At 47.6% G+C, this 13,406-nt stretch overlaps 1 protein-coding gene and 1 long non-coding RNA gene across 6 annotated transcripts in view; one reads left to right on the top strand and one right to left on the bottom strand.

Moving 5' to 3' along the window:
- Window positions 1-11,163, top strand: part of ZNF532 (zinc finger protein 532) — a 35,941-nt gene extending 24,778 nt beyond the window's left edge. For all 5 annotated transcript variants that reach the window (XM_082074414.1, XM_082074415.1, XM_082074413.1 and 2 more), the window contains 4 exons: window positions 2,204-2,482; window positions 6,951-7,063; window positions 8,326-8,473; window positions 9,374-11,163. In XM_082074414.1, the coding sequence (XP_081930540.1) occupies window positions 2,204-2,482; window positions 6,951-7,063; window positions 8,326-8,473; window positions 9,374-9,868 (1,035 nt within the window). In that variant the 3' untranslated portion in view covers window positions 9,869-11,163. The remainder of the gene's footprint in view (window positions 1-2,203; window positions 2,483-6,950; window positions 7,064-8,325; window positions 8,474-9,373) is intronic.
- Window positions 3,333-11,562, bottom strand: LOC309451032. Its single transcript, XR_014186166.1, has 3 exons — window positions 11,367-11,562; window positions 4,586-4,799; window positions 3,333-3,461 (listed from the first exon to the last, which is right to left on the bottom strand). It is a non-coding gene; the product is annotated as an uncharacterized lncRNA (long non-coding RNA).
- Between the last annotated feature and the right edge of the window lie 1,844 nt (window positions 11,563-13,406).

Here is a 13,406-nt window from a genome sequence, read left to right as displayed (position 1 = left end):
CTTGCAGCAACACATGAGACTTGGTACCATTTGAGTACAGACTAGTGGAAAACCAGCCGTCTCTCCTGTCTGCTCTAAGCATCCTTTTGCGATTTAGTCTCAACTATGGCGCTTGTCACCTCAGAAATGTCTGAAGCCGTGTTGGGGACAAGACCACAAGCCTTGAGAAAACAGTTGGTCTTCAGGCCAGTCTTGAACTTGAGGAGGAGACAGGGAAGGGCTGACCCGATACATGCAGAAATACCAGGACCAGGCTTTTTCTTTATTTCTGAGCTAGTTCACGTTTACTGTGAGAATCGTCTTACAGGTACCGTAAAGGGTTCTCTTTTGGCTTTAGTGTTCCACGCCAGTATTTCCACTAGTGCTTTTTAGCATGTGTCACTATAAATGATTCAGACGTTTTTGAGAACAAAATTAGAGGATTAGAACATACACGTGCAGCAACAGTATTACTGCTTTCATTCACAATTGCTAGTGCTTTTACATTTGGGACGTGTGTATCGTAGCAGGGACAGCAGCGGAGAAGCATGAATTGGGCCTCAGTTAAGGGGGAATGAAAAGAGCAGTGACTGGGTACAGGTGTAAACAGAAAAGGCCTCGGAGAGGAGGAGTGCCCGACACGGGCAGCGCCCGGCCCCGCTGCACAGACCTAGTGAGGCGGCTGGCTAGACGTAAGCCATCAACACAGAGGCGGCCTGGATGGAAAGAGAGTAGAACAGGAAGGGACAGAAGGAGCCTCCTGAGGTCATTTAGAGCTCCAAAAATAACCTCCAATAATTCCTGCAGATACGAATGTTTCTTACTGGCAAAGCTAAGTCTCATTTTCCCGTAACGTCTGGTTCCAGAACATTTCCAAGAGCCAGCGGGAACCCGTGTGGAGCTCTGGGCTGGAGAGGTAACGCTCCCAGTCCTGCTGGTGGGAAGTGCTGCGATCAGTGGCTCCATCTGTGCTCTGATGCTTTTTGGTTATTTTCAAATGAGAACTTGAAATTCAAGTATTGGATTTAAAAGACATTTAGAAAGTTGAGCACGAACATTTTACGTGCTGGGATGGGATTTCCAGGTCAGTGTTCAGTTGCCTGGAAGTGCAGGACCCCCCATGTCCACAGCCGGCGGTTCTCTCTGCGTGTCCGGCCGCGGGGACGCTGGAGCAGGCGCCCCCGTCCCGCGCAGCCTCGCGCTGCTCTGGAGCCAGGCAGCCGGGCCCGCGCTTCGCTTCGCAGGAGCGTTTTAGGGTTTTTAATTAGTGACTTTTCTTTTAGAAGTTGTTAAATAGACGAACACGTTCCACAGATCAGGGTGATATTTGCTGTAGAGCCAGCAGGTCGTCCCAGAAGCCACAGGATTTCTGAAAGAACTTCATAATGAAGTATTTTACTGGAGTATTGGGTTTGAATCTGTGCTTTCTCAGAATCAAGAATGTATTGAATGTTGTTTTTGTTTCTGAGATGACCTGTAGGAACAATAATTACGTTAGGGATGGCTGGTGTTGCAGATGTCAGACCTTGGCCGCGGGCCGCACGCTGGACCAGTCAGCTTTGGGCGGGCTCAGGAACCCGCGCGGTGACAGCGGCTCCAGAAACGGGGCGAGGAGGCGGCGGCGGAGGAGGACTCCCTCCCTGCTCCTCAGCGCTCAGTTAAACGCGGTGAGGAAGCGCCAGCGCCGAGAGCCGCGGCGTGTGCCGGCACTGCCGCCCCGCTAGGCCGCTCCCACCCCGGAGCCAGGCAGGGCCTAACGCTGGCGCACGCTAAACAACGGAGCTGCCTTCTCTTGTCTTGTTTACCAACGTGCCAAGTCAAAATTGGTCAGAAGTCTCCAGTCAGGTAGTTTGAAAGGAGCATGCTCAACTGTTGTAGGTAAGTAAAGCGAGAAATGAAGCCTGGCATTAAGTACTTCGTGAGCCCTTTTTTCTTCCTTAGGAAGCAGCAATTTAAACCTAACGTACAGTGTCTTTTTTTTGGTGAAAATGCCTAGCCACTGAAGAGAACTCTTCAGCTACGCATGATGGCTGTTACTGCTCTTGGCCAATTTCTCTGTATGGGAGGCCTTGCCTTTACTTAATCATGTTAAGAATGTGATCTGATAATAGTGTGACAAAGAAGTAAATGAAGGCTTTTGATTTGGATGGTCTTTTCACTTTTTCAATACAATTGTACATGTCTGTGTTACTTTTGTACCTTTTTTTTTTCTCTTTTATTGTAGTCTATGCATGGAACTTTGAAAAGTGTTGAGGGGCCACCAAACCTGGGGATAAATCTGCCCCTCAGCACCAAACCCCCAACTCAGAACTCAGCCAGTCACAACAAAGAGGACACAAAGGCTGTCAACGGAGCAGAAAAGCTGGAGAAGAAATCTGCTTCTCCCATGAAGAAAGCAGAACCCAAGAAAGTGGCCAATCCTGGCTGGACGTGCTGGGAGTGTGACAGGCTCTTCACCCAGAGAGACGTTTACATCTCTCACATGAGGAAAGAACATGGAAAGGTAAATGAATAATATTCAATTACAAAAAAGTTAATTAAACTTGAAATATGAAGTATTTTTTTCAAAATTCAGTTGTGTTTTTGCAAATAATTCCTTTAAGTTCCATGGTTACTCTTCTCCAGTCCTACATGGATTTAATCTTCCTGTCTTTGGCTGCTTAGTTTTTGTCATTTTCTGCATAGTTCTACTGAGAAAATCCATGCACTCTTGCTTAATTGTAGGTTTCTTCATCCTGTACCAAAATTTCTTGGAGGTGGACAGAGTGAGGGGTGTTGCGGGACCTCGTCCGAGTCATGTAGTGTGCTCCAGGTTCTCGGTCCTTCCTTTGTGCCTCGGGTCCCTCTCTGGAGCTGTTCGGCTGGGCAATGCACGTTTGCTTTCTGGGCGCAGTGAGGGCCGCACGGCGTTTCACTGTAAAGGCAGATTCTCTCCGAGGCCAAGCTGTTGCTCTAATCTTACACTTGTACGTTCAGCCAACAAGTCAGGCGCGCTGACATGTTGAATTTTGAGTTGAAAGCAGCAGGATTGGAGCTGATTTGAAGTGAACTATGGTTGCGCTGTATGAGCGTACATGCCTGTGTCTCCCTTTAAATCCGTCTCCCGCCTGCGCTGGGCGCGGAATCAGACTGAGGTGCTGTGCTGCACTGCAGTGACACAGCAGAGCGTCTGGGTGGAGGAAAGTCATCCTCCGTGAAAATCTGTTGTTTTTAGGATACTGATATGCTATGGTAAACGATAACACATTTCAAGAGGTTCCTTCAGATTACAGTGCTTATGTCTAAAGCTGTTGTGCAAATTAGTTTATTCTGCTTATAAACATTTTATGGAAAAGCTGAAACGGCAGAGTCTCACCTCTCGCTTCTCCTGAGGACTCGAAGCAGACAGCACCGTGACCGGCCGGAGGCTGTTTGCAGTTGTCTGTCCGTCTGTCCTTCAGCAGCTCCCGCTCTCCTCCCCGCAGTGACTGCAGCGCCAGCCCCTGCAGCCAAACACACAAAACCAAGCATTATGATTTGCAGAACCACGTTTTCTTTACCTGGTTCTCCTTTTACAGCCTGAGGGCATGAAAAGCAGACAAACAGCTGACATCATGTGGTCGCCATTTGATTTCTTCAGTTGCTTTAAAAGACAATTTTTGCATTTCTGTCCATTGAAGTCACCGATGAGCTGTTAATTTCTTCCATTCTGAGCCTAGCAGGTATACTCCTGACATTTCTGCTGGGCAGGGTCTCTAAAGAAACTCGTACAACGTGTCGCAGCCCCTGTGGGATGCTCGTGCAGTGAATACTTGTTCATACAGTCATAGTTTAGTTTTTTGTCTACGTCAGTCTCTTTAGCAGCACATAAACTGTCGGTCTACTCTGTTTTGCCTGTTAGTTCAAATATTAACACATCAGTGCTTTTACTGGCAAGGAAATAATTGTGAGACAGATGCATTTGACATCGATGCCATTTTCAAAAACAAAACCACAGCACCTCCCAATGAAAGTGTCGCTGCAGAGTGAACTAGAGAGTGGTTTCCAGTCTGATCACCTCTGCAACAAAGTGGCACGAGGCACGTCAAATAAGGTTAGTAGCACGTTGATAATGCTTTCTAAATATTAGCTTTAAATATGTATCTTTCCGATGTTTAATAAGAACATGCAACGTTACTTCAGGAACAACCCTTGCCATCAAATATTAGATAAGTGTTGCACTCAAACCCTGGCCTAAAGGCTTGTCTCTTTGCTTGCATTTATGTGCTATTTTTAATCCCCGTTCAAGTGGTTCCTCAAATAATGCGGGGCATATATATGTTAAAATGAATAGAGACACAACTCCGTGTCTTTCAGAAATGGGTGATAAAAGGCCAGTTGCTACGTTCCTTGCTGACCTTTTGAAATTTTCAGTAGTTGTTGAGTTTCAAAATTACTATATTAAAAAACTAAACTTCTATGGATACATTTTATTGTAGAGAGACTAGAAATGAGCATAAGATAACTAAGTACGTGAAATGGGTCTAATAAATAATGGAATTAATTTGTAGACTATTTTTCTTAAGAATGATAGGTGTGCGTTAAATGCTCTAAAATGATCTATGGAGAACGTTTGTTAGAAACTTACGTAAGCTGATCGTGAGCCAGCCCTCGGGTAGGAAGGGCTGGAGCTGCCTTGGCCTCGCTGCCTGCCCGAGCCCAACAGTGCTGTTTGCAGAGTTCTTGGTCCAGACAAAGGTTCTGAGCAGGCTGGGCAGCTCCTGGCCTGGAACTGCACGCCGTGTGTCTGCGCTCGGCCGGGCTGACGTGCTGAGCTCCCCACGGCTCCTGTGTAGGTGTTCCTATGAAAGGATGCTGTACATCTAATTGAACATCCTCTGTCATCCGGTAAAGACAAGATGCTGTACAATAGGTTATCCTGCACCCAGTTACACAACTGATTTTTCAGTTCTTTGGTGTTGGCTGCCATTGCTCAAACTAATGCTTCCCAAATCGTGTTTGGGTCTCCATCCGGCACCCTGCCAGGCGTGGCGGGCGGGACGGGGTCCAGCCGAGCACGGCCCTGCGCTTGCTGCATGGACGCGGCCTCGGCAGACACGCGGCTGCCCGCTTGAGCTCGTCTGTGCAGCGCAGTGCGAGTGGCTTCACCTGCTATTGTATTTTATAAATTCCTTGACTGCATTGCAGTCATAAGCATACTGCAAACCCATACTGCAAAGTGTATTAGCATTAACGAGCACGCACTGTGTGTAAACACTGCCAGGTTTTCACCTGTAACAATTTAGGAGTGAAATATGTTGATTTAATTGGCCTTTAAACATGAAAAGGAGGTCTAGGTTGAGCAGTACTGTGCCTCTAACAGCACTGACTAGCTCTGGTAAAATTACCATCTCATGTTTCCTAATGAGCTGCTTCGCGTTCGCACAGACGACCTTTCAGAACTGCTTTTCTTTCCTTCCGCCACGCTCCATGTGATTTTGGTCTTGATAGCGAAAGGTCTCTCATGCCCGTGTAACAGCTCCTGCTCCTTCAGCCATCCCAGACAGCACTTCTTCTGCTGTACAAACCCTCCGCCGTTCCCTCCAGACTTGGTTGCACGTGCTGATGGTCGGTGATGACGCGGCCTCCGTCGTCCCCGCTGGCGGGCTGGGGCTGTTCCTCAGCCATGGGGGAGAGCAGGAACATGGACACAAAGTGCAGCACTCGGAGCACAAATGGAAGATGGATGTTTTTCAGTTCCTTAAGCGTTTCCATGTGCCTTGAGCATGTTAGTGTTTAGGACTGAGAATTTAAAAATTATTATTATTATTACTGGTGAACAGGCACTAGAGCTGACTCTCGTAAGATTACAATGTCCGTATGGATTATTGTGCATCTCCACTGTTTAGGAGCTTATCACTTCCTCAGAAGGTGAGAATAAGTGAGGTTCCAATAAAATCCATTTATTCTTCAGGCCCAGGACACCTCGATTCTGGCAGGAATTATTATACTGAGTGACAAGTGTGGCATCCTGACCCGGACTGGGGTTTTGAAAAGTAAACTGGAAAAGTAATCTGGAAAGGTCTTCAGTTAGATTTGTTTGGCCAGCGTTTGGATTTAATTTCCAAGATCTTGTTTCAATTTCCTTGTTACTGCCAAAATAGCAAAAATTACAGATACGAGCTTGAACAATGTAGTTACCTGCACAGGAAGCAGGAAACCTGATGGGGAATACTTCCAGTTCCGTCCTGCAGCTGCTCAGGTTGATCAGATGTGCCCTTTGAACGGAGTGCTGGGGCTGGTGGAGTTTAGGGGGCAGAACCACGTTGTTCACTCTGTACAGTCCGCGGCTTTGCAGATGTGATTTCTTCAGATCCTGGCGGTCCCGTGGCCACGTGCAGCTGGGGCGACGCTTCCTGCCCCTTCTGTTCCGGAGGGAACAGGTGTCCCTCAGGATGCCATCAGGCCATACCTCTCGTTTCTTCACGCCTTTCGGAGCTCTGTCGGTGTGTCCGTGTCCGTGATGTGCTCTTCAGCCCCGCGTAGGTGGCTGACGAGCTCCCTCAGGAACCGCAAGCGCAGTTTGGGGATGGGAGGGAAGGTTCTTTCACAGTGAAAGCGAGTCTCTCGCTGTTCTGCCTTTACTGATCCAGAAATAATGCTCTGATCTCTGTGGCTTCTTTGGGGAAGTTCTCTTGGCCCCACGCGGGGCGCGGGCTCTCGGCTGGGGCAGGGTGTGGGAAGTTCTCTTGGCCCGCGGGCTCTCGGCTGGGGCAGGGTGTGGGAAGTTCTCTTGGCCCCGCGCGGGGCGCGGGCTCTCGGCTGGGGCAGGGTGCGCGTCCCTGGCCGCGCGGCTCCGCACGGCCGGCTGCTCGGGGCAGGGCTGGGACCTGGGGACGCGCTGCCCGCGCGGTAAGTGACGGGTCGCTCCTGCTGCTGAACGTGCACATACACTGCAGTTACTGAGCTTTTTTAATTAATGTATTTTTCTTCTGTTTTTTTTTTTTTTAAAGCAAATGAAGAAACATCCGTGTCGACAATGTGACAAATCTTTCAGTTCATCCCATAGTTTATGTCGTCACAATCGTATCAAGCACAAAGGCATTAGGAAGGTTTATACATGCTCGTAAGTTCTACTTTTATTTATTTAGAAACAGAGTAAAAACCAACAACAAACACTGTTAGTTGACTTTCTTTCCTTGATGACATAAAGCCAGTGTCCCGTTCACTCAGTCGAGTCCACTGTTGAGATGCACGGACAGGGCTCCTGCGGGCACGCAGCCCGGCCGGCGCGGGACAGCGCCAGCGGCCCCGAGCTGCGCTGAGCCCGCGGCACAGCGCCGGCGGCGCAGCTGGCCTTGCCCTAGTCTCTCAAATGTACAGCCCACGCTTCTCACCTACAAAAGCCGGGATTTGTAGAATTTTTCTCATACATAAAACACTGTGTAATGTCTAAAAATCCTTAGCAATGTTAAAGTGGCTGGAGAGATGATACGTAATTTAATAGAAAAATCTGTCGGATAAGATCTGAACTTTCTGTTGTATCTCTTCGTGCAGACACAGGGTGTGAACTGTGGGGTGTCCTGTGCAGGGACAGGAGCTGGACGCCACGATCCTTGTGGGTCCCTTCCAGCTCAGGACATTCTATGAGCCTATGGTAGTTGTGTATGTATTTGCATGGTGGCGCTCAGTTTTCATGTCAGAAGGCCTGCAGAACTGTCTTAGAAAAACCCACACACCCCAGCATTTAAAAAGTTAAAAACCTTAGGAGAGAGACTTGGAAAGAGAGAACTGCAGCTTAGCTTGTCCCCTGCAGTTCGTGTTGGGCGGCCCTTCCTCCAGACGCCCGTACGACACGTCACAAAGCGGAGCTCAGGAGAAAGGCTCTTCCCAAGAGCACACAAGGCGCTTCAAGGTGACCTGAGAGGGAATTACTAGTTCCAAGGACACAAAGTATTTGAATGCAGAATTAAGCGTCATTTGGAGCTAGAATTCATCCTACAAGGAAGGTGATTGCTTTCCCTATGGCATTTAAATTGAGAACTTGGGGAAGTGTCTAATAGAAAGTACAGTTTGATATTAGCAGAGGTCCAACAAGCAAACTCGATGCTCCCAGCTTTTATTCTGACTCACGTGTTGTACCATTTTGGATATTATTTCCAGAGAACTTATCATTTGCTCTGAATTGCTCAAACATTTCTAGTTCTATTTTGTGATTGTGATCAGTTTCTCAGAACACTTCCAAGTGATTGGAAAAACATTGTCACTATCTTCAATAGGTCGTACTCCGCTCTGGATTTATGTACCGGTCCTGTTGATATTCGTCAGAATCCTATGGCCTTTGTTAAGCCTGACATTTGAATCTGTGTCTGCTCTGTGCTCATGTAGGCACTGCCCGGATTCCAGACGTACTTTCACCAAGCGGTTGATGCTGGAGAAACACATTCAGTTGATGCACGGCATTAAAGACCCTGATGTGAAGGAGATGACTGAATCAACCAATATGGAAGAAAGGGAAGTGAAAGAAGACGCAAAGGTAATCACTTGGGAGATCCGTGTAGGTCCCTTCAAATGGAATTGTCCTTCTGTTGGTGATGAGTGTTAGGAGGAAGGCAAAACTAAGATGACAGCACTGTCCGAAGGCTTGTTACATGCAGAGATTAACAACAGTTTTTAATGGGTTTTGGCTCTAAGTGATCAAGAACTTCACCTGTGATGGCAAGTCCAAAGCTGACAGCAGAGACATGAACATGTCTGATGTACTATTGTCCTTTACGTGACTCCTTCAGCCCAATATATTGTGGTCTTATTTAAGCATTGAAAATATTGCAACTACATACATTGTCTTCATAAACATTACTGAGCATATGTGAGCTACATGAGATGCAGAGGATTCTTGGGGAACATTCGTGTCGAAGAATAACCAGGAGAATATAAAAGTGATCAGTTTAATTACTTGTAAAAATTGTGCCTGTTGGTCCATCCTTTGGCAAGACATTAGTTTAGTTACCGACAATCAGGAGATAAGCTGTCAAGTCAGATTTCAGGCATGGAATAATACTAAGTAATTCAAACTGTGTTCTAGAGGTAGTGCTTCAGGGTTTCGAGGCTGGTATTCTGCGCTCGGTACACAACTCGAGTCTCATTGGTGTGTGGACTTGGATGCAGTTACTCAGTTTATACAGCATATTAGATACTGGAGCTCTATATCAGAGCTGACAAAACAGATCTTATCTGCAATTTATAGTAAAGAAAGCCCCTAGTTTTCCAACACGTATAACATGTATTTGCTTGTATTATTTCAAATCTTGTATTTATCGAAGTTGTACTGGAATCTACCAAGGGCAAGTTTTTCAAGTTTGCAAGTTGGCAATAGTTCTGAACAGAACCGCGTGATTATGCTGACGTTGTCTATACCGTTTACGGCTTTTTCTAGGCTCCCAGTCCAAAGCGCAAACTGGAAGAACCTGTGCTGGAGTTCAGGCCTCCGCGAGGCGCAATCACTCAGCCGCTGAAGAAGCTCAAGATCAACGTTTTCAAAGTTCACAAGTGTGCTGTCTGTGGCTTTACAACAGAAAATCTTCTCCAGTTTCATGAACACATTCCTCAGCATAAATCCGATGGCTCTTCGTACCAGTGCAGGGAGTGTGGACTCTGCTACACGTCCCACGTGTCCCTCTCCAGACACCTCTTCATCGTGCACAAGCTGAAGGAGCCTCAGCCGGTGTCAAAACAAAACGGGTCTGGGGAGGATAGTCAGCAGGAGAATAAACCCAATCAGGAGGATGAGGCGTCCGACAGCGCGGCGTCCGACAGAAGGTGCAAAGTGTGCGCAAAGACTTTTGAAACTGAAGCGGCCTTAAACACTCACATGAGAACACATGGCATGGCCTTCATCAAATCAAAAAGAATGAGCTCAGCTGAGAAGTGATCAGAGCATTTGGGATGCAGAAATCTCTCTCCACATTGGAATATTAATGACATTTTTGCTACAGAAAGTTCAAGGTATAACAGTGTTAACAGTACTGTTCAGGCTGTTGCAATATATTCTGCATAAAAGTGTCCCCGTCACCTCATTGTCTATATCCTCAGACCCACTGAAGCAGTATTTGAGTTCAAGAGAGTTTGTATATATTTAAACTAATAACTTTTATACTCTTTGTTATGTGTTTGTATCAGTATCTAGTGGAAAGTTTGGGTTCTTCTGTTTTGTTTTGGTTTTTATCCTGGTAGGTTCCTTTATCAGAGTTCTGAATGCTGGGGCAGTTCTTAGGTTCTCTGCAGCTGTTTCTCATGCGGATGTTCTGGAGGAAGGTGAGCTGTGGGTGCAGAGGCAGGGAGGCAGGCGAAGGGGAGACTTACATTCTGAGAACTCGTGCTTCTAAATGCTCAAGGAAGCTTTTAAACTTTCTCTTAAAAGATATATATTGAAAAAAAAAGGAAAAAAAAAAAGTAAGAAAAAGTACCACTGCATATGTAAATGCAGTGCTGGTTTGAGGTGGCAACACCAGAACGGGTGCAGGCCCCCTAGAGCGATAAAGTACTTCTGAAAAGTGTAATTGCACAACCGTGTATCATGAAGTGATTTTTTTAGGCCATCAGGTGCTCGTGATCAAAGCTCAAATTGTTACAAAAGGGCTGGGCTGTTCTGGATTTAACAAATAAGTTGTAATTAGAGGAATAGGTTTTTAAGGGTGTTTTTTGTCACGTATTTATTAAAGGTTCTATAGAAGTGGGTACACAGCAGTATGTGTTTGCGTTGTCCCTGGTTCGCCCCCGCGCCGGGGCTGGCGTTTCCCGCGCCGTGTGCTCACGCCTGACGTTCTGGTGCTCGGTGCCAGCGGCCAACACACCAGCTGTGTGGGTGCAGCTGGGGCTCCAGCTCCAGCACAGGCCCCCGAGGCTCGCTTGGCCATTGCAGTCGTGGCTCTAACGTCACGACGTACAAAAGGTACCATACTGTCCCTTTCATATATAGTTCTCTGTGAGAGTTATATTTTTGGTTTCTTTTTGCATTTTATACCTTGTATGTATCCCTAAAAAACCAATTTTGTACTTTTTTTTAAAACAAACTGTGTATATATAGATAGCTGCATGATATACAGTAGTAATTGTTTGGTTCCTTAAAAGTCTTGCTGCTGTCAGATGTTACTATACACTATGTCCATTACAACTGTATTAAACACATTTCATATGTAAATAAATGTGGAGCATTTTGCCCCTAAAGATTTGTGAGATTCTGTTATTTATCACTAAATTTTAATAGTTTTAAAAACGGAAGTGTTTGAAAAAATATTGATCCTTCTCAGCCACCTCTGTAAAACCCCTAATCACTCTGGAAATTGTGTATCGGATACATTTGTTCGCTTTCTCGTCATCCGCATTCTCAGATTGGCTCGTTGGTAAACGCTCTTTGTCCCGTCTCTTACCGCGCACGGTGGTCACGAGGCGCCCGTCCCCGTCGCCGCGGGTGCGCTGGCCTCGCCGCTCACGCTGCTCACGCCGCCCACGCCGCTCGCCTCCCAGCACTTGTGTGTTGATGTGCGCTGTCAACTGTACAACAAATAGGTAATCACTATGCAGAATGGTGTTTTGTATACAGTGAACAGATAATAAAAGTTAAGTTTTCACAGCCATTACTAACACCTTTGTCTGTTTTCCCTGCGCTGTGCTGCACGCAGCCTGACAGTGGCGGAGTTCCCGTGTCGGAGGCCCCCGCCGTGCTGACCGCAGAGCCGCAGGTCTGGGCGGCCGCGGTGCAGGGGGGGCGCAGCCTCGCCCCGCACAGCCCGCGGCCCCCCCGGGGAGAGGAGAGAACCTCACAGCCTCAGCGCTAGCATCAGTGAGCGAGCGATGGACGTGTGATAACAGAATGGCGAACAGCAAAGCCTGCTCTAAGCCCCGCTCAGTCCGCCAGGCCCCTGAGCCAGGTTCGAATGCCACGGTCCAGCCCTCGCAGGCAGAGAAATTGGATTGACCCATTCTGAAAGCCTTGCTCGACCTCCTTCGCGGGAACGACGCAAACAATGACACGAGCCCGACACGCAGGAAATGGCTTGGCTTCAGATAAGGCAAAATTTACATTTTGCACTTCATGTGTGCGAACAGCAATGGAGGCAGCAAAGGCATCATCTCTCTGCTCACTACATTCTGTTATTATTTCTTACAGCTGTCCAAAATGTCCGTCTTACATAATTAAAACCAACTCGAGTTTCTGATATATCTAAATTCTAATTATACCTTTTGTACCTTATATACACCATAGTTTGAACATCTTCAGCTCTGGCAGACAGGTGAGTTTAACAGGAAATATCCCATCAGCAGATGCTACTACCTAGTTATCTTTGTTCGGTCTGGGAATAAAGGGAGGGGTAAGGCACAAAAACATGGTTTCTTTTAGGGCCACCATCTGCTAATTTGAGAAGCTGCTGTCACTGATGACTCAGTATCTCTTCTATATGTAAAAATATTACCCATGTCATTCTCAGGACAGCTATGATTATATATTAACTTTATTATCTCTACTGACTGGCACCAACGCTTTCCATACCGATTTCCACTGGCACTGAAACAAAAGCGGGTGCCAGCAAACGACTGGCCCAGCTGCGTGAGGAGCGCTGGGAAGGCCCTGCCGCCTGTCCTGCGCGGCTGCGGCGCGGGGGCCTGGCGGCAGCATGCCCGCAGCTCCGGCGCAGCGTGCCTGCGGCTCCGGCGCAGCGTGCCCCCGGCTGCGGCGGCAGCGTGCCCCCGGCTCCGGCGGCAGCGTGCCCCCGGCTCCGGCGCAGCGTGCCCCCGGCTCCGGCCTCGTGCTGCGCGGCAGCAGGCGCGGCCACGGCCACTTCTGTCGGCTCTCGCCCGGAGCCGGGGCGGCAGGTGCCCCGACGAGGCCCAGCGCCGTCTTCTCCAGACGGGGAACTGCACAGCCAGCAAAGGCCAAGGGCATGAAATCCAAAATGCCAAACCAAAAGACCAAATGAATCTTAAGCTGTTATTTTTGGAGAGTTCTTTATAAGCCTGTCATGCTCCTCTGTTCCTATCACTCACCAGAAACAGGATCACTCTCAGAAGTTTAATGCTGCATTAACAACGGCTTCTCGCATTTAAATTACCCCGTTACTGCAGCGTGGGGAGGGAAAGCGGCAGAAGCGTTCTGGCCTTTCTGAAGTGTGTCTACTCTTCCTTTGCCAGAGAAGCACGAGCTTATTTTGATTACCTGAAAACCTTTCCTCCAAAGCTATCCGGCATCCAAACCCAAACAACAAACATGTAAGTAACCTAACCCAGCAGATACTCCAAGCAAAAAGTATTATCCCTAAACAATTGCGCTTCAGAAAAAAACCCCAAGGCTTCAGTTCAGAAAGGGCACCCCAAGGCAAAGAGAGCTTTAACAGCTTTAACGTTTAGTCATGTGTTTTAATCCCATTGATTTCACTGGGATTTAAATTTTGGCTGAATTTATGCATGCTGAA

Source organism: Streptopelia decaocto (genome assembly GCF_964273445.1).
Source record: "Streptopelia decaocto genome assembly, chromosome: Z".
In the NCBI taxonomy this organism is placed as follows: Eukaryota; Metazoa; Chordata; class Aves; order Columbiformes; family Columbidae; genus Streptopelia; species Streptopelia decaocto.
The sequence above is the reverse complement of the archived record's forward strand: the minus strand, read 5'-3'. Positions and strand labels throughout refer to the sequence as shown.